Source organism: Ochotona princeps, chromosome 7, assembly GCF_030435755.1.
Source record: "Ochotona princeps isolate mOchPri1 chromosome 7, mOchPri1.hap1, whole genome shotgun sequence".
NCBI classification, from domain to species: domain Eukaryota; kingdom Metazoa; phylum Chordata; class Mammalia; order Lagomorpha; family Ochotonidae; genus Ochotona; species Ochotona princeps.
In genome coordinates this window covers 47979305-48000605 of record NC_080838.1, presented here as the reverse complement: position 1 = coordinate 48000605, position 21301 = coordinate 47979305, and the positions used below count along the sequence as shown (strand labels likewise).

Sequence of the window (21301 nt, the reverse complement as noted above, 5' to 3'; positions counted from 1 at the left end):
TCCTATTTCACCATACCACCTCCAAAACAGCACCTTTCACTGCATCTTCCCACACAATCTTTCTACATACATGTTTAACTTTGAATTTTGGGAGTTCATGAAATTCAAAATGCTCTCAGTGCTTTTCAACACAACCACTCACATAAATCATACAGATTATTCCTATTATCAATTACTAATTAAGAATCACTCATGATGTGGATAAACAGATGCAAATATGATATGCATGTCTCCATTCATGTGTCATTATTTAAGAAACACACATGTTCCTTAAATATTATTATATAAGAAGCTGAAGCACATTTAAACTTTATTCACTTTAAGAGCCAATAAATACTCTGTGGTAAAAAAAAAATATATACATAGAAAGAAAAAGTAGCTGCTAAGAGTTATTTCATTTTAAATTCAGGTAAAGACAAAATTGTTCCCTCAAAAGTAGCAGTTTTATAAAATAATCTAGCCTTCAAAAACTAAATTTTGTATTCAAAATAATTTATCAGCATAATAGGAATGCAAAAGAGGTATTAAAGAGATTCTATTACTTCAGAACCACGAGAGGGCACCACAAAGGTGAAGCATACATGGTTTCTGTAATCCAAAAGAAATGAATTCTTTTGTCTATCAAGCTGATGCTTCTTAGAATATTTTTTCAAAACTAAACGTAAAAACCTGCACACAAAAGGCAACCTCCCATACAGAGCATCCTGGTAGACTCACAGGACATCTGAGAATTCCTGTCCCCACACTCAAGGAGTAAAAGCCTAGGAAAACAATCTTAAGAATACAAACTAAGAAAACTCAAACTTAAAGGAAGTAAAGAACTTTAAACCATGCTAAAGACTGCAGTCCCAGCAAATCCAAGAGAATGCAGGCATGCTGACTACCTAACATTCTCCAGAAACTCTTGAATCTTAAAACAAACAAAAAAACACATATTTAAGTCTTCTTTTGCAAGAGCTGCAAAAAGCAAAATTTTCTTTCTTACAGAGCTTAAAGAACTTTATACTATCATTCAACTTACAAAATTTTTAAGTTTGCAACAGAAATGAGAAATAAAATTTTCTTTCAATTTAAACTTCCTATGAAATGTTTCACTTCTTCTTAACTTTTCCCTTAAGCTAAAAGTACAGGTAGCATCAGTGTGGTGCAGCACTCACGGTAGACTCAGAGCTGGTTTCCTTATCCTGTTTGTCTTCTGTGTTTGGTGAATCTAGTTCATTTCTGCCATCCTCTCCTTCACTGGAATCACTGTCCCATCCACCTTCAGCCTGGGCAGACTGCTCGCCATGGGAAGAACTTTCACATGTTCTATCTGTAGGAACAGCTCCTTTCCTTTGGGGTAAGATAGTAAAAAATGCTTCTTGCCAATCTCTTGATTCCAGGTATTCTAGAATAATCTCAAACACTGTAACAAAGACAAACTCCATTCATTTCTTAGCCAAGTTCACTGCTGTTTCAGACTGCCTTTTAGAATACATTACCTTTGCGTTAAGAACGCAAGTTTGCCCTAATAGTGTTCTTCCCCCAAATAAGCTCTTAATTACATTTTCTTAGCAAACTTAGTAAGTACCCTTGCATGTATAGGAAAAAAGAACAGGATGGAAACATAACAAAAAGTTAATAAAAAGTATCTCTGACCAGTGATATTGAAGTTAAAATTGTTAAGCATTTTGTACATTTGCAAAAATGTTCTAAAATATGCATTATAATTACTGTCATATAAATATTATATTCTTTTTTATAGTTGTGTCCCTGGCAAGGTATATTATTTCCTATTTCTCCAAATCTGAAATGAAATATTCTTTTTCATAGTGCGCACTTGGGCGATTTTTAGTTTACGACCTTACAGCTTACCATGATTAACTGCCAAAACTTTCCGACTATTCATCTTCACAAAATGTCCAAGGGGGAGCTGTGCATGATCGATTCCATAATCTGATGCTTGTTTATACGTGATTCCCTACAACACATGGGAGGTCAAATTATTTTTAAAGTCTCTGACAGTATAACTAGTTCTCAGAAAAGAATTTAGTTCAAAGCTTATGACTAAGAAAAGGAGAGAGAGAGAGAGAGGGAGAGAAACAGAGGGGAACACCATTTAAGTGCTGTTTTGGAAACATTCTCCTGACAGTAAGTTTAGTCAGAGCGCTTCCGAGGCTTGTTTTAACCTCCTCAATTTACAAATGAGGAAACCAAACAAATTCTATTTCTTGCCCTGTTTCAAAGATCGTTTAGTGACAGAACCACAAAAAAAAAAACAAACCTGGCTGACCTGCTTCCTGACTCCAATCTTTTTATTCTTCTATCTCACCTCATCATTCTACTTTGACTAAAACAGTCAAAGTAAATTTCTAAAGTATCATTATTCTTCCCAGGAGCAAAACAAACATAAAACTATTTCAAATACATAAAACTAAGAGTCACAAATAGCAAACAAATAAAATTAAAAAAACAATTTTAAACTATCCATTACTGTTATTTTTCCACTTCTGACAAAGAAATTATGAACAGGAATTTCAGCTCTTTTTACAATCACAAACCTTGATGCCTATGCCTATCCAGGACCAAAATGGACACAAGATGAGAGTTTACAAGAGAGCAAATCTCAATTTCCCAACCAGTAGTTTATACATTCAAATAATGATTACAGATTTTAATATTTTAGATGTTTTCAAAACAATATATATTTTTTGGGAGAATCAAGATGGCGGAATAGGGTAAGGACACGTTTATACAGATGGAAAAACATTTAACCAGGATGAAGCAGAGAGGACATATTTCAGGAAATAGGAAAGGACAGAACAGCAGAGGGGTACCTGGAGACTGACAGACACAGGAAAGCAGTGGACACAACGGTGTGGTGTTGCAGAGATTGATATTCCAGCACGGCGATCTGAACTCCACAGCAGCCGGAAATCCACCAGCAACCAGGTGGGAAGGGACTTTCACTGGGAGATTGGGTGGTGAACCCAGACAAAGAACTGTCCGTTCTGCTGGTCCGTTTGATTTGACCAGGAACAGAGACAGAGCAGCAGATCTCAGACGGGCAGTGCAAGAACAGAGTGGATTTCACAGCCCAGTCAGCCCCCTAGAGCTGAATTGGGCGCCATTTTGCGTAAGGAGGAAAGGGCAAGGGAGAGGACTGAGCATGTGCTGAGCTGGGAGTGAGCTCATTTCTGTCTGGGTGAACTGCAACGACGTGGCATTCTACGGGTTCCACTCAGGGCAGATCTGGGATAGTCCTCGGATCTGACGGCCAGCAAATCAAGAACCTTAGTGGTTGTACGGCAGGCGCCATTTTGGGCACTGTTGCAATAGCTTTGGGACTGCAGGGGACAACAGTGAACTGCGCGTGTGCTAATCTCGCAAGAACTTGCTGAGGTATGAGATTGCATTGGTCCTGCAGGAAAATAATACTGACTGTGTCATCGTACGGGTCAAAATAGGTCCGTGTGGCACCCAGACCTAATGTCCAACAGGTTCCAGCAAGATCAGCGCCACCAACAACCTAATTATATAGGACACCTGGTGTCTCTCTAATCCTGGGACCTGCTCCTACTTGAAGTGGGAGAAAGGTTGCAGAGACAACGGTGCAGACTCAGCACAGTATCACAGGAGGTGGTGAGTGGTGAGCCAAGAGTTGGGGCTGTGGAGACCACAGTGGAAATCTGATATAAGAACCCAGACCTGGAACTTGCTGGAGGTTGTGGCACAAGTGGCTGCAAGAAAAGTTGTGTACCAACCGCAATAAGTAAAATCGCATTGTAGCCCTGTGGGTGACACAGCTTAGAAACCTACCCCAAGGAGAAGACTCTGCTAACAAGAAGTACAATGATCAAGAGCAAAAGAAGAGACAAAGGCACAATGAATATTGCCGAAAACTCTCCTGCAAAGGAGCAAAACCCTATGCCAACGTCAGAGTTAACTGAGGAAGACATCGAGAAAATGGGGCACACAGAAGCCATAAGACTCATTTTAAAGATTCTGATCAACAATGAGAAGCTTATGCAAGAGTTCAAAGAATTTAAGGAAGCAATAAAGCAAATCAAGGCTGGTATATCAGAAATTAAGAACACAGTAGAGCAAACTAAGAGTACAGTGGAGAGTCTCCAAAATAGAATCAAGGAGGCAGAAGAAAGACTCTCAGAATTGGAAGGTATTTCCTGTCATCAGGGGGAAGCAAACAAAAAGCTGGAAGCAGAGCTGGATCAGGCCAAAAAAAGTATTCAAGAATTGAAAGACACTATTAAGAGGCCAAATATAAGAGTTATGGGAGTCCCAGAGGTGCAGAAAGAAAAGCTGAGTTTGCAAACGTATTTAATGAAATAATAAAGGAGAATTTCCCTAATCTAGAGGAAGAACTGGGAAACAAGTTCCAGGAGGGGCACAGAACTCCCAACAGGCTTGACCAAAAGCGATCTTCACCACGATATATGATTGTTAAGCTCTCTTCAATTGAACATAAGGAAAAGATCCTTAAATGTGCACGTGAAAAAAATCAATTGACATATAAAGGAAAGCCAATTAAGCTTACAGGAGATCTCTCACAAGAAACTCTACACGCAAGAAGAGAATGGAGTGACATATTCCAGATTCTAAAAGAAAAAAATTGTCGGCCCAGGATAACATATCCAGCAAAGCTTTCTTTTGTCTTTGAAAATGAAATAAAATTCTTCCACAGTAAAGAAAAGCTAAAAGAATTTGCCTCTTCCAAACCTGCCCTACAAATGATACTTCAAGATGTTCTCTTGGCAGAGAAGAGGAATAGCACCTACCAAAACCAAAGGCAAACAGGAAGAACATCCCAGTAAAATGACAACAGAAGACTAAACCAATGAACAACCCATTGCTAAAATGACAGGACCAATGTAACACCCACGTATATTTAACTCTGAATGTAAATGGCTTAAGCTTAATCAAACATCATAGAGTAGTACACTTGATTAAAAAACAAAACCCATCTGCTTATTGTCTGGAGGAGACACACTTCAACAAAGATTAGCAGAAACTATATCACATAAGTTTTGTTATTCTCTGCTAGTTTCATCTCTTCAAAACACTTCCTTCTGATTAAATCATTCAATGACTCGTAGATCATGCAGTGGCATCATTTTCTTCAAGAAGGTTCTTGACTTTCATTTCTTCAGCTACACATTAGTCATTTAATAGCATGTTATTTAACTTCTTGGTGTTGTTAATTTCTTTTTTCTCCCAGATGTTGATTTTGTTTTGTGGCTCCTCATTTAAGGGGATGTATAGTAGCTGTGTAATGGAGACTGTCATATCTAGTAACATGTCATTTAACTTCAGGCATTGTAAATTTCTATTTGTTGATTTTGTATCATGACTTTTCATTTAAGGGGATGTACAGTAGTTGTGTAATGGAGACTGTCATATCTAGTAACATGTCATTTCATGGCATTGTAAATTTCCTCTTTTCTTTCTATTGTTGATTTTGAAACATGACTTTTCATTTAAGGGGATGTACAGTAGCTGTGAAATGGAGACTAACATTCAGATGTGAAGATGTAGTGTGGTATGCATTTCTGCTTCCAGACAAAGATGGACTTACAATGAAACTGTTTACTAGATCTTGACAATAGGATTCTGGACTCTCTGCCATTGTCCAGGCCCACAATGATGGACATATGACTGAGTATGAAGAACTATATGTTAGTAATAATATAGAGGAACTGGGGGGAGGGAGGGAACTGGGGAGGGGATAAGGGAATATGAAACTGTACTATAAAATAATAATAATAAAATGTATAAAAATTAAAAAACAATGTTTTTTTTTTAGTTCATGGAAACATACACATAAAAGAAAATTTTGGTTTTTTAATCCTCAATCAAAAACAGAACTTTCCTCAAGAACAGAGAAGGCTAAGAGATCATTGTGAAAAATTCCAGAGCTACACTATTCAATTGGTGGCTATGTCCAACTGCTTAAATTTCAACTGACTGCAACTATTCTAAAAAATACAAGATTATATTTTCTTTTAGAATGTGCACTTCTCTAATTTTTCATTCAGGTGATGATATGGGATTGGAAGAAGAAAAAAAGTACAAATGAAACAGCATCCTATGGGAATCATGTTTTTTAAAAGTTTGTAAATTTCAGCGGTTTAGCAACTGATCAGCATCATCTTCTATCAACATGTGACTGAAACACAGTAGGCACTCAAGAAGGATGAGCTATTATTATTATTGCTACTATTAGAGAGCTGGAATATCAATAAATTCAAACAACTGCAAAAGTGAAAAAACACTACCTTGTGATGGTTGTGATCTACTAGTCCTCCAATCACATATGCCTTTGATTCATCTAATTCCTTCAGTATATTAGGTGAATCTGATGTCAGATAAATCAAGTCTTCTTTCTTTATGAGCTCAGTATAGTGTTCTGGTTTGATTTGGATATCCTTTAAGATACAGAAGGTCAGTAATTAACAAATCCATCCAAAAAAAATCTGAAATAAGGCTTGAAAAAAATTGTCAAAATGTATTCATGTTATTCAGAACCCAAGGCTAAAATCTGTTATCAGTTCATAGCTCAATTATGTATACAACTTCCTAATTTCTTTTCCTCTCTCTGGCCTCAGACTCTTCCAACCTCTACCCTCAAACCCTGACAGTGGACTCACTTTCTAAAACACAAATTTCAAGGTTTCCTTGTTTGTTTGTTTTTTTCTGGAGGATAAAATTCACACTTCTTAACTTAGTAACTCTTCCTTGAAAAGGAGACTACCTTTCTAATCTTATCTCTTTTCAAATAAAACTAGCATATCTTCGTTCCCATTGTTCTCCAGCCAATCTTCTCCTATTACTTTCCCTCTATAAATATGAATCATCAAAAGGGAAATGCTGACAGATTTCATTCCATGCTTTTCCCTCTGTAATGCTACATTTATGAAAACTAGTTTGCAGTCAGGATTTTGCAAACATACTAATTATACAAAAGGATATAGATCACCAGGCTCAAGTGACATTTATCCAGTAAGTTTTAAGGAAATGAAGAATAAAACAGACTCACTAAAAATCAATTACTTATTAATAAATAACCATATAGTATTTATATACTTAATGAAGGCCCCAAGAGGGATGTGAACAATTATGAAACCAGTGAATCTCACTCTCTCTAGAAAGCTGATGGAGCAATTAATAAATCTAAGTCACAAAAACAGTATGCCTATCCCATCGCACTTACGTCTCCATAAAGCAGACATGCTATGTTGGCACTTACAAATGTAAAAATCCTTTCAAAATGTTTCATTTGCAAAAAGTATAAAACTAGTGCCTGTGAGAGGGAGTTTGTCACTTTGAGAACTGACTCTGAGAAAAGAAAAAAAAAGTGTAAAAATAATTAAGAACTTCTCTGAATAAGACAGAATTCCTCCAGGATTGTATCTAAAGTCAATCTATTTAGTCATCTTTACCAATGACTGAGAACAATTTGGTTCAATAGGAAAAAAAAACCCTATCAACCACATATATAATTTTGAACTACTTACCAGCCAGATTTTATAACATGAAATTAATTTTAGTAATATATTAACACAGTATGCCACATATGGTATCATGTCAAATATAATATTTTAAAAATTATCCAGGGAGGTTTACAGAAAAGGATTATTTATTTGGAAGGCAGAGCATCAGAGAGAGACAGGCAGACAGAGGGATTTTCATATGTAGTTAAACCTGTCAAATGGTTGTAACAGCCAGGGACTGGTCAGACCACAGCCAGGAGCTAGTGAGTGTGGCTCCTATGTCACACACAGCTGGCAGGGGCCCAAGCACATGGGACATCATTTGCTGCCTTTCTAAGATATTAATTAGTAGGAAGCCAGATTGAAACCACAATAGCTAGAACTTGAATTTGTATTCTAAAACAGCATGCCAGCATGCTACAAGTCATACCTGCTTAACCTCACTGTACCAAAAAACTAATCCCAGGGAAAAAATGTTATATTCTCTCTCTTCCCTCCTCCCTCCCTCTCTCTCTCTTGTTTTGGATACTAAGTTTGTGAAATTTATTATGTATTTCACATTTACAGCACCTCTAAATTCACCATTCAGACTATATTATAGAAGTCTAATATTAAACAGTGCAGATTTAGAAGAAAAAGGATATAGGCACACTTCTGAATTTTAGTGTAAAGAATGTACTTAATATATGTAGTTAGTTCACTAGGGAGAAACTATACAAGCAACTTTAAAATTCTTTTTTTTTATTAAAAAAAACATGTTATAGGAGCTGGGACTGTGGCTTAAATCTGCTGCTTGCAGCACTGTCACCCCACATTGGTACCAGTTTGAGTCATAGCTGCTCCATTTCTCATATAGCTCCCTGGTAATGCACCTGGGAAAGCAGTGGGAGATGGCCCACATACTTAGGCCCCTGGTAAAGGGGAGACCCATATGAAGCTCCTGGCTCGTGGATTCCAACCAGCCCAACTCTGGCCATTGTGGCCATTTGAAGAGCGAACCAGCAGATGGAAGATCTCTACCTCTTCCTCCCTATAACTCTCTTAACTTTTTCAAATAAATCTTGAAAAACAAGGTATAAAGTGGTGATAAGAATTTTAGGATTTAATGGAAGCAAACACAACTCTATTCTGAACTCTATTAAGAGTTCAAAAACTGCTATATTTCAATAATTTAGATTAAAAGTGTACTTTAAGAAGCAAAAACCACTTAGAATTGAGAAGCTGTCTTAATTACCTTCCAGTTGACCCATCCTTTGTCATTTTCATCCATATTCTTTTTCAGCTGGCCTCCATGGCTCGTTAAGTAAAACTGGTAGGTATACAAAAAGACCAAGTGACTATTTAAATTCAGTACTTTCTCTCACACTCACCTGATCAGCAATAAAATATACAACATGTTTATTCTCAATCTAGAAAAATAATTCATAGCATGTTGCTGAGCACTAAATCTGGGGTAGGTTAGATCTGTTTGGAGGCATGTACCTCATAATCTACTAACTTCAACATTTCAATTACATTTTCATCCAACTTGTCTCAAATAATCATAATCTGCCTCTCCAGTAACGTTCACATCTCTGTAAACTTCATGCTTCCGTGTTAAGTTTCCAGTATACCTTTCTTTTTTTTTCAACTGACATATAAAAACTGCATATTTTTATGTTACTGGATATCATGTGATGCTTCAATAACTATTCTTTTTTTTGTTGTTCTGCCACCTCTGCTATTTTCTTATCCGTCTAAAATCTTCCTAGTTTTCTTTGACTCTAAACTCTGATCCCAGGTAAAACTGTGGCTTAAGCCCCCAGGGTACACTTAAAAACAGGTTCATGTGCCTGCTACTATATTTCCTATTCAGCTCCCAGTTAATGACCTGGGGAAAGCAGTAGAAAATGCCCAAGGGTTTGGGCCCTTGCCACCCACATTGGAGATCTGGAAGAGGCCTTGGATCATGGCTTTGGCCTGGTCCACCCCTGGTTGCTGTGGCCATCTCTGGAGTGACCCAGAAGATAGGAGATTTCTCTCTGTCCCTCCTCCCCTCTCTATAACTCTTTCAAATAAATAAATCTTAAAAACAAACAAAAAAGCAGCTACTTGTTCTTAGTTTCAGCATTAATTTTTAGGTCACTTGGAACTTAAGCAAAAAAAAAAAACCGTAATAGCACTCAATTTATTAATTTTCACAAATCATTCCCTCTCCCAGCTTAAGAAATACCTTTCAAAATTATCAGTTACTCAAAACTAAGTTCCTTTAAGCAAACAAAATCTATACAACAGGTAAAGAAGAGATCACCTATGGTGGACAGCAGGCTGTGCCTCCCCCAGATACCTCTCGTCTATCCGACACAAGGCTGCAAGGAACTAAAAGCTAAGGAACTATGATGACAACACGTGCAGCTGCTCTGATGAAGAGCCACAGAGGTAAATTGGCTGTGTGAACAAGGCTGCAAAGGGTCTCTGACATGTGAAAACAGGTGCCATTTCATCTTTTTTTTATATGACAACATTTTTACAGTTTATTTCTCAGTTTCAAATTCACAAAACAGAATCTGTAAGGTAGTAATACAAAGAGTTCTCATACATCCCTCATCCCATTTCCTCTATTAAGGAAAACATTTTTCAAATAGTCAGCAAATAAGTGTATCTGTGACACTCTTCCAAAGATAGCTGGAATTAAAATGTAAACTACGACATTAGAGCCTGTCTTAAAATTTCAGTCATACCTGCACAGGGTGTGGGGCCCGCCGGTTTTCTGCGTAACATCGCTGAATCTGCTTATGAAGCTTTTTAATGTCCTGTAACAGAGTGCAAGTCTTAAAGCAGAGTTAATGAAATGATCTGTGGCCATTCCATGATCTTTAGGAACAGCATAAACACAGGGAGATCACAGTGCAAATTCATTTGAGTAATTCTCATTTGATTTCCTTACATCTTAATAAAATTACTATTAAAATTCTGCAAATGAAATATCATTACAGATTTTTTTATCCATATAAAATATTAGATCATACAAACACCTCATAAAAAACAACAAAACTCTTGCAGAGCCATAGGATTACTATTCTCATGCCTTGACAAAAACTTGCTTTAAGATGCACTTTAATACATAATGTTCTATGGAAGTATTACTACAAATTACAACAAGAATGACTCAACCCATCTCCCCTACAGGTTTCTGACTGATTCACTATACCTTTAATACCATCAAGTTATCAAAACTACAGTCAATGACAAGGCGGAGTGTGCTGTGAACAGCATGTCTTCGCACACGTTTTCTGTCACTTCCATCAGAGTTTGAGTCTAGTTGACACTGTCGCTCTAATTTTTTTCTCTTGCGTTTTTCTTTCCGCTTTTGTCTGAAATTAGAAATTAACATCACTTATTTCAGATATTCACAAGATACTTCCAAAAAGACAAAGGAATAATTACTTTTGTAAAATCAAGTTCAATCACACGATATTGTCAATTCTATGAGTCAAAAATGGTCAAATGTTAGCAATTTTATATAGACCTTCTATCCATGAAAGTTGTAGACAGGAATTAACAAAGTTTAGAGAAACAATGTAAAGCTTTCTATCTAGATCCTTCACTAGCCCTAAGAAAATCTTATAAATACTAAATTTGATAGTCATGGTGAATTTTACTTTCATTGTTAATACACTACACCATGTTCATACAAAATTTTTATAGTGAAAAGTTCAAAAAAGCAAAACGCACACACGCTTTCTCTAATCCATATCAACTATAGTTTATTATACAATGACAACTTTCGTCTAACTACTTTTCCTGCATCTCTTCGAGCAAAATAAAGATTCGGCCAAAACTTGGTCTTTCTGAGTCAGTTATTTTGAATCAGTATCTAGGACACAAACACTAAGTAAATCCCTGCTATGGTTTGGCCACGGTTTGAACCCAGAGGTTCGCGTGTTGTGTTGGCAGCTTGATTCCCTGGGTGGAGGTTCTAGGGTGTAATGGACTTTATGAGCAAGATCCTAGTGGGTGCTCTCCGGCAGCATATCCTTAGAAGAGATTATGGGATCCTCGTCGGCTCAAGTTTCCTACTTTGTGGTATGGTCTCTCCTCCCACATACTTTTACATCATGGCCATCTGCCAGGGTCTGACGCAGCCAAGGAATAACCAAACAAACGACATTGCGCTGTCTGGATCTTCAGCCTCCATATCTATGGGCTAAATCAACTTATTCCCTTCATAAAATCGGCTTAAGCATTCTGTTACACTGGCAAGAAAAAAAAATAGATTAATGTCCTGAGGTGGTTGTTTGAAAACTATGCTGCTATTCACAAATTTTGAGTGAGAAAACGTGTTGAGTGCCAGTTTGTCCACGCTACTAAAAACAATTCAAAGCCTACACAGGGCTGACAAGTTAGCTCATGATATACCTGACCCCAATGCTATTAATACAGCTACTCAATTTTTCAGAATACCACACCAAATCAGAGATCCCGTACTTCTCAACAGGCAGAGCATAAACACTTTGGCACACATACTTGCGGAGCTCTCTCTGTTCCTCCCACTGTTTCTGTTTTATTAGTTTCTTCATTTGTCGTTTCGACATTGATTCAGCCCCTTCACCTGCTCTTGGCTTCTGGCTCTCCTCTTGACCTTCACTTAAGTCTTCCTTTCTTTCAACACTAGAAGGCTCAGTAAATGCTGGTGACATTTCAGATGACATTTGGTGCTTCTGAAAAATTCAAGAGCAACTTCTGACAAACAACTAATTAATGAGACAAAAAAAAGTAAATAACTAACAGAGATTACTAAAGACCACAATGGTTTTAAGTACCTTAGGTAACGTTTTATTTCCAAATAAGTTATGGGGGAAATTTTTTTCAACATTCAGATTTTCTGAAATTGGAATTTATAGAATAAGTGTGGGCATGTTTTACATTAAAAAAAAAAACCCTCCAATTAGAAAAGAGTGAAATGCAAAATTCTGTAATGAAAGGTTAAAGTGGATCTTCAGAAAAGCCAAAAGGTTCACCTACTCCTATAAAAAGAATTCACAACAGTTGAAAAAAAAAATCTCTACCTTTTCATGTTACAGGCAGAATCTTGTCTATCACAAATTACATTTAAGTACATCATGAGAAGATAATTTTCAAACTTATGATCAATGCACAGTGACCTCTATTTGTAAATTCTATGGGATATTCAAAAACCATGCCCTGATTTTAAGTTTCTTAACTTTCCTGAGTCATCTGCCAGCTTCTGTTTCCCTGCCACTCTGCTGAGACTGTACCCCCTTCAGGGGCACTCTCCGCCTACCCCCCTTGGACATGCTAACACACTGGAAACTGGGGGAAGCCGGTGACAAGTCATTATTTTCCCTTACTACCTGAAGTTTGGATTGTTACCTCTAAATAATCACCTCTGAAGAGATTTCTCTAGTCCGTATCAATAATTCAAATCCCGTCTCACATGTCCACTTTGATTTCCTGTGTCTAGTGTCTGAAACAAAACCTCATCCTCTCCCGTACCAAGTTCCCACCCTTTCAGGTGTTAGAAGCTATGCTGTACAAGAAAACCCCATACTTTAAATAGTAGGAAACAAACCTTCACTGAGCATAATCTAAGCAATAGTTTTACTGTAGGGTTCTTGCTTTCTTTTCCAACAGGACACATGAGTATAATTAAGCAAACTTAGAAAGTTCGTTCACCAAATTTGAGAGAAGAGAAATCTTACAAAGTGCTTTAGAGGCAGCAGCAAAAAGCAATGGCATCTTAAAAGTTCACAAAATTTCCAGGAAGAGGAAATGGTCATTGAGTAAGCTGGGTAGGAGTTCACAAGTGTTCACCATTCTGAGAGGAACACTGCCTAGAAACAACATGTCAGCCTGAGTTTATGCTGAAAGCCCCATGGGGGCAGACAGGATGTCTACTTTTTCTACTTTTGCTGAGCATGACACTGCCGGGACCACTGTGACTGGTGATCCATGCTTGCTGATTACATACTGATTGAGCAAATAAGTCACCTTACTAGGACAAGGAATTTTTCAGGGCTGGTATTGTGGTGCAGTGCAGTAAGTCACCACCCTCAGTGCCAGCATCCCGTATGGGCCACAGTTAGGAGTCCTGACTGCTCCACTTCTAATCCAGCTCCTGCTAATGTATCTGGGAATGCAATAGAAGTGCTTAGGCCCCTGCAACAGCATGGGATATACAGATGAAGCTCCTGGCTCCCAGCTTTAACCAAGTCAAGCCCTGGGTGCTGTGGCCATTTGGCAAGTGAACCAGTAAATGGAAGATCTTTCTCTGTTTTTCTGCTCTATAATTCTAAATTTAAAATGAGTAATTTATTTTCAAAAGTAATAAAAGTAGAAATATCAAACCTTTATTGTCATGCTTACTCTAATTTAATCCTTACATAACCCCATAAGATGAATATTATGCTTACCTGAAAAAGTTAGGTTTATCTTCACACACAGTGAGGTTAAATAACTTCCCTATAATTCAAAATGACTAAACCATTCCTAAGAAACAAGGAACCCAGAACAAATCTAGCACAAGCAATATACTCAAAACATGTAGTAGAATAAACAATGAAGTGACAGAGTTAGGATTAACTGTAGATATGAATCTAGTACCTCCCCCAACACAAAATGATAGAACGGACAGCAGAGGAGGGCTCACACAGGGTGCGGAAGTGCTGTGTTGTTTCAAGCCTGATGGCAGAAGGTTCTGGCAATCAGAAGTAGGGACTAAAACCTAAGAAAAATTTAAATTTTTCCTGTCACTAAATTTACATTTTAAATTTATTGCTATGTGACTAACTTTAAAAATCCCAACACAAATATCCCTAGAGATATTTACCCAAAGCTGGTGCCATGGGGCAGCCTGTCTCAGAACACATGGTAGCCAGATGAAATAAAAAAAGGAGAAACAAACAAACAAAAAGCACAGTGTCTCTCAAACCAGAAACAAGAAGTGGGTAGACAGTGTACCTGCTGGATCTGCCGGGTAAAGGCAGCTTTTACGTTTCCCCAACTCTAATAAAGTGGAAATACTACTAACGTAAGGCAGGGGATGAGAGCTAGGTATACTGAGACCAGCAGTGGGTGGACCTACATGTTCCGTGAAAAAAAAAGAGTTGAAAGTAGAGACAGACCACAGGTTGTAAGAAACTAAGTTTGGTAAGCCAGAAGGCAGTAGATACAGACTTTCTGTCACAATCGTAGCTAACCATGAAATGACGTATAAGCTTACTAAACTACCCAACTACAATCTGAACTAGACACGTAAGATCTGCAAGATACTGAAACATGAAACTGGATCCTGGCTGAGAAAAATCACAAACCCTGCAGATACAAATCAGCTGTAGGAAGAGACATGATTAGGGAGGGGGAGGCAATTATCTCCTTCAAGATGAATCTAACACAAGACCCGTGAGAAAGATTCCCCAGGACAACTAAGAAATAGACTTACAATGTCAACAGATGAGACAAACTCTAGATAACCTTGAGTCCAAGGGACACCCGATGAATTAGAAGATAACCTGACAACCTGACTCGGGACACAGAAGAGTAATGGAGAAGCAGTTAAGACTGCAATACAGGATGAGAGAGACACAAGCCAGAAACTAACCAGCACTAAGGTGTACCTTTGTGTTCACAGATTACACAAGTCTGCAAGTGTGGGGGGTAGAGAGGTGTTTAAGGAGATGGAGACAGGGTTAATTCAGCAAAAAAAGTAAGAAAATACATTTTAAGAATACAGACCATGATCCCCAGGCTTTATATTTACTTTCTGTACTTAGTGATTTGAATAAAATTCATAAGTCCATGTATCCAGAAGGCCTAGTGACCTTTGCAAACTTAATATTCACAGGAAACAAAGGACTCTCTTCAGCAAACACTCTAGGAGAGCACAATTCCGTTTATCACAAGCATCAGTTCCAGCTAGTTCCGTATTTAAATACTCCAAGTGTGGATTCATTCTATAATGTGAAAATTTTTAAGGCTAAATGATGTGCCATATCTTGTGAGCACCAGGGGGAGCGTTTGCTCTTCCTAAGAAGTCCCAGTAAATTTAACTCTCCCTGTCACAGTACAGCTGTCTTTAAACAGGATACAAATACAGGAAAAAGTAACAAGTTAGTCAACATCAGCACCACGATTGTTTTAAAACTACTCACAGTTACAAGACACACCACACCAAGAGAATTCTTTCAAGCTTTAAATTAAGGTAGATATACTGAAACGAACAGCAAAAGAACGCAACCTTGATACTAAATTGCTGCTTGCAGGGTATATTCCATACGAAGATATTCTCAACTCTCACTGCCTACAAAACAGATATTTCATTGAGTACTAACTTCTTAGGGCTACCTGTTAAGCGATCCGGCATTTTATTAAATACACTCTCTTTCTGATTATTTCACGATGGGCCATAATTTAGGAAGTCTCCAAGGCACGGCGTTTTTGTCTTCTTCCCTCACATATGCTGAGACTCACAATATATTTTCACTCACTAAACCCGATTTTCACACATAGTTAAGAATGCAATTTTAAAGAGAAACTCCAACTTAGCAACGGTGGGCTTTGTTTTAACGTGTGGTTCATTCACAGGTACTGAGTATCAGATGGACTTACAAGACTAACAACTGATGAAAGGAATGTGTAAAAACCTCCCTCACTTTCCAAGCTTCCTTACTACGTCTGGGAAGACACATCATGAATCAATCAACTGTTTGGAAAACCTCAAGAGTTTTGTCACAGGGTATGAACAGTTTTGGTGACTTACTTCACTCGTTTCTTTCCAGAAAGTTCCAAAGGGAGGCAGGCATGCCTGCAGAGCCCAATTAATGACTTGGGAGCGACAGTGAAGGACTTATCCTTCACAAAATAAAGTCAGGGAAACCTACAGCAGTGAAAGCTCCAGGGGTGGCATGAGAGGGGCAAATTGCTTTTTGCATTTGTTTTCTTAAGAAAAAAGAAATGACCATTTTTGCAGCTCTGCAATAAAATATAAGAAATGAAAACGTTTCTAAAACCCTTCGATTTTGAATTCAGAGGATTTCAATGCACTCAACACCTCAACTTCCTTAAAAGTGGTCCCCGCTAACGCGGACCCTTGCGTCTTGGCCACGTTCCCCAAGAAAACAGCATGAGGACGTGGCTTCGTCCTGCAGAGCCCAGACGTCGTCTTTACAAAACCCAGTCCACACTAAGCGCCCCATGCTCGAGGCACACGCCCTGAGACGCCCACCCCGGGCGGCCTGCGCCCCCTCGCCCTCTCCCTCCCAGGTCGCGGCCTGCGCCCCCTCGCTTTCTCCCTCCCAGGCCGCGGCCGGGCCGGCCCGCGGACGCGCTCAAGAGGCGGGACTAGGCGGCAGCCAGCCAGTCAGAGCGCGGCCCCAGGGCTCAGGCGCACACACTCCGACGCCACTTCCGACCGCAGGAGACAAGCTAGGGGCACCGCCACGGTCCCACTCCCCTTTCCCCCGGAAGCCCTCGCTACCAGGGGAAGGCAGTATGGCGGGCGCGCCCGAGGCCTACAAAAGCTATCAAAGAACAGCCGAGCACCAGCGGCAATTCCAGGAGATTTACCGAGCTGGCGTGCTGTTAAAGACGGCAGAGCTCGCGGAGAACGTCTTTCTGGAATGTTCCTGGACGCGGTGCAGGAGTCGCCCCTTGGAAACTTCAACTCCCAGAGGCGGGGGCGTGGTGTAGGCTGCGGAGGCAGCTGCGCCTTGCGTCATCGGCGTGCGCCAGCTGCGGACGCGCTGGCGGAAGGGGCGGGACTTGGAAGGGGCAGGTATGGAGTTTAGGAGTGGCAGGTAGTGTAAGTGGCGTTCGGAGGGTAATTGGGGGCTGTGGGCACGTATTCGTCTGTATATCCGTTACGAGAGGGCTAAGATAACCCTTAGTAAAAATATAAAATGGGGAATAAGAAAGACACTTTAGTGATAAACGAAAGGCAGCTCGACTGAATTATTCGGGAAAAGGTTACCAGTATTACCTATCTTTACAACACTGAGGTGGGAAATATTTAAAACCTGAGTCAAGTTCACAGCAAAATGAGTTTACATATAGAATTTCTAAACCGTTTTGAAATGGCTTAGGTAGCATAACCATGGGCTTTACTCTCCATTCATTGCTTGAGCTATTCTTCCCGTGCTGTTTTGCAAAATGTCAGGTGACATTTCATTGTTTATGCTGCCTGACCTTATGTAATCTCTTTGCTATATTTAGACCAAGTCAACTCAGAGAAATAAAACACAAGCCAGTAGATTTTCCTTTTCTACTTATTTTTATTATTTTACCCCACTGTAATACAGGCTTATTGCAGGAATTGAGGGTTAACAATGAGATTTGATTCTTTTAGAAGACTGCCTTTTGAGTATGGAAACTTACCTGAATTATATTATGTTTGAAGACTTCGACCACGGTAAAAGATTTCAGAGAATAGAAAATTAAATTGAGAATGTGGGATTTTCTAAAGGAGTTCTAATTTCCTTGAATTTAAATTGTAAAAAAAAAAAAAAAAAAAAAAAAAGTCATTCAATTGCATTAAACCCTTAAATCGCATTTGAAAAACTTCCAGCTGTCAGATTGCTATGGCTTCTCTTCTTCTCGAATCTAAAGTTCTCTGGACGTTGGCAGTGAAGTCTAGATCCATTTCTGATCTGTTAGTAGGACATCTTTTTTCAGCTGCCTCCATATCAGGGCAGTGAGTAGCAGAGTAAGGATTAGTAATTGGATATGTAGCCCTTTACATGTAGGTCGTTAAATTCAGGCTGGCATTGTGATGTGCCAGGCCTTTTGACAGCTGTTCAGCTGCCCCTATGGGATATGTTTTATAAATAATCAGGCATTTCTTCAGAAATAATACCAGGCATCCCTAGATATTTAAAACAAGGTTTTTTTTTATTAAGTTCTCATATTTTTTGAGAGTGATGATACCAGTTCATTTTTTTTTTACATACCCATTTAACTTTGTAATCACATGATGTGTAACCTAAAGATTCTAGAATTAATCTGAAGTAAACAGTGAAAAAGTACTAGGAAAGACTGGAGTATAAATTTAAGCAGATGAAATATACAAATCTTTTATCTGACATAATCTTTTCACTGACTTGTGTAATTTGGCACATTTATCACATCCCGTTCCTGGTTTTTTTTTTTTTATCTGAAAGTGGTATGAAGATGATTAATCTGGGTCATTGTTCTTGAGGAATTGCAAGCCTCATCAGCAAAAAGTCAATGCTAGATGACATGTAACGTAATTGAGATTCCTTAACATGGAAAAGAGGCCCTAAGTGTCCTTTGAGGCAATGAGTCTAATTTCAGAGACCGGATGATTTTGCTTCATTTTGGAGAGTAGGTGGAGGTTTGGGATGTCAGGAAGGCAACAAGTTAAACTATTGGGGACAATGAAAGCAAAGACCTAAGCATATCACAGTTCCCACGCATGACTGAAAAGCTCTGGGTAGGAGGAGAATGACTAAGGAAATGTGATTCTGTTATTCTGGTTACTTAGGGAGGTAGTGTAAGTGCAAGAAAATTAATTTTGGAAAAGATAGAGGTTTGGTTACAGATTGAAGAATCATATTTATAGTTTAAGGTAAGGTACAATGTTATCTGTGGGTTACAAACCTGTGATGTCTGTAAGGATTAGAAGTTAACAAATAAGAGCTGAGGGGAAGGTGTCAGCAAATCAGAGTGCATTTCCATCTTAATTGGTAATGTTACAAGTAAGGAGGTGAACCTAATGGTACAAGATCTCAGTTTTTTTGAAGAACAGTTAGAAACTTGAGCTTGTTTGTTAAGTGTTTTATTCCTTAATGTTTATTTGAAAGAGATTTACGGAGACAAGGAGATACACAGAAAGAAATGCCATCTGCTGGTTCTTTCCCCAGATGGCTGTAACAGCTGGAACTGAACCAGTCTGAAGCCAGAAATCCAGAGCTTCTTCCAGGTCCCCCATGCCAGTGCAGGGTCCCAAGGCTTAGGGCTGTCGTCTGCTGCTCTCCCCGACCACATGCAGGGAGTTTGGTGGGAACGTAGAACAGCCAGGACACGAACCAGCGTGCACATGGAATGCTAGCACTGCCAGGTGGGGAATTAGCCAGTTGAGCTGTTGTGCTGTCTCCTTGTGTAGTCTTAAACATTGGCAATCATTTGCCCTTCTTAAATTCTAAGCAACCATTAAAATCAATAGCATAGTCCTTTAACAACAACAAAATAAAAAATAATAAATTCTAAACTGCCATTAGAGAAAAGCATATGGAAGTTTCTAAGGAAATTAAAAATTGATCTATCATCCAACCCAGCAATTTCTGTTCTGGGCATACACCCAAAGGAAATGAATCACTGCCTTGGAAAGATAGCTGTGGTCCTTTGGACACTGTGACTTGATTCACACTCGCCTGTATATGGAAACAACTTAAGTGTCCATTGACAGCTTAATGGATAAAGCTTGTGTTATGTATATATAAAATAGAATATTCTTCAGCCCTATAAAGGACAAAGTTTCTGCTGTTTGCGACATGCCATAGCTTAGAGGATATTTTTCTGAGAAAAGCCAAGCACAGAAAAAGAAAATGTTGCATGTTCTCATTTGTATTGATATCGTTATAAAAACAAGTGCGATACACAGAGATTGAGAACAAAATAATCATTAGGATTAGAGATGGGAACATGAAGAGAGATAATGTGGATTTGTTGCTCAAAGGGTATGAAGTAACAAATGTGAAGGATGAACAAGTCTGGAGACCTAATGTGAACCTGAGGGTTATAGGTCATTCTGCTTGTGACATTTGTGTGTGCTGAATTACTAGATTCTAGCCATTGATGCCACAATAAAATTGGATATAAATGTTAGATGACAGAAGTGTTAATGTGTGTCACTGTGACAGCATGGTTACTGTCTAAATGTATTCCTAGTATCATGTTGTGTATCTTAACTGTATGCAAACATATACTAAAAGTCAGAAATGGTTTTTGAGTTGGTCACCAATAAATAAATACCAAGCAGGCTAAAGAAAATGCCTGTGGGCCACATTTGGACAGTGGACAGGCCAGGTTATTAAGTAGAGCTGTAAATGATCAAGTTTTTTTTTTTTAAAGATTTTATTATTATTGGAAAGCAAGATATACAGAGAGGAGAAGAAACAGAGAGGAAGATCTTCCATCCGATGTTTCACTCCCCAAGTGAGCCGCAACGGGCCGGTGCGCACCAATTCGATGCCGGGAACCAGGAACCTCTTCCAGGTCTCCCACGCGGGTGCAGGGTCCCAAAGCATTGGGCCATCCTCTCCTGCTTTCCCAGGCCACAAGCAGGGAGCTGGATGGGAAGTGGAGCTGGCGGGATTAGAACCGGCACCCATATGGGATCCCGGGGCGTTCAAGGCGAGGACTTTAGCTGCTAGGCCACGCCGCCGGGCCCATAGATGAAGTAAGAAGAGACCTGCAGGGGCCCAGCATAGTAGCCTTAGTGGCTAAACTCCCCACCTTGCATGTGTCAGGATCCCATATGAATGCCGGTTTTAGTCCAGGCAGCCCCGCTTTCCATCCAGCTCCCTACTTGTGGTCTGGGAAGGCAGTCAAGGCCTTGGGATCCTGCACCCACATGGGAGACCTGGAAAAGGGTCCTGGCTCCTGGCTTCAGATCAGATCAGCTCCAGCTGTTGTGGCTGTTTGGGGAGTGAATTATCAGATGGAAGATCTTCCTCTCTGTCTCTCCTCCTCTCTGTATATCTGACTTCCCAATAAATAAATCAGTCTTAAAAAAAAAAAAAAGGACCTGCAGGCAGAACCAGGTGTATACATTTATGTACTCCCCCACCTGCTTGGAC

General features: G+C 39.2%; 2 protein-coding genes across 4 annotated transcripts in view; one reads left to right on the top strand and one right to left on the bottom strand.

Moving 5' to 3' along the window:
- Nucleotides 1–956: 956 nt before the first annotated feature.
- On the bottom strand, nt 957–17206 carry TRMT10A (tRNA methyltransferase 10A). The gene is made up of 8 exons (XM_004594306.3): nt 17052–17206; nt 11994–12187; nt 10678–10840; nt 10208–10279; nt 8722–8796; nt 6273–6422; nt 1855–1960; nt 957–1405 (listed from the first exon to the last, which is right to left on the bottom strand). Exons 2-8 carry the CDS (start codon nt 12176–12178, stop codon nt 1137–1139), a joined length of 1020 nt encoding a protein of 339 aa, XP_004594363.1. The 5' UTR covers nt 12179–12187; nt 17052–17206; the 3' UTR covers nt 957–1136.
- Nucleotides 17207–18652: 1446 nt separating this feature from the next.
- The window catches only part of MTTP (microsomal triglyceride transfer protein), a 71395-nt gene continuing 68746 nt past the window's right edge, over nt 18653–21301 (top strand). For all 3 annotated transcript variants that reach the window (XM_058667009.1, XM_058667010.1, XM_058667008.1), the window contains exon 1: nt 18653–18703. The gene's annotated coding sequence lies outside the window, so the exon portion shown is untranslated. The remainder of the gene's footprint in view (nt 18704–21301) is intronic.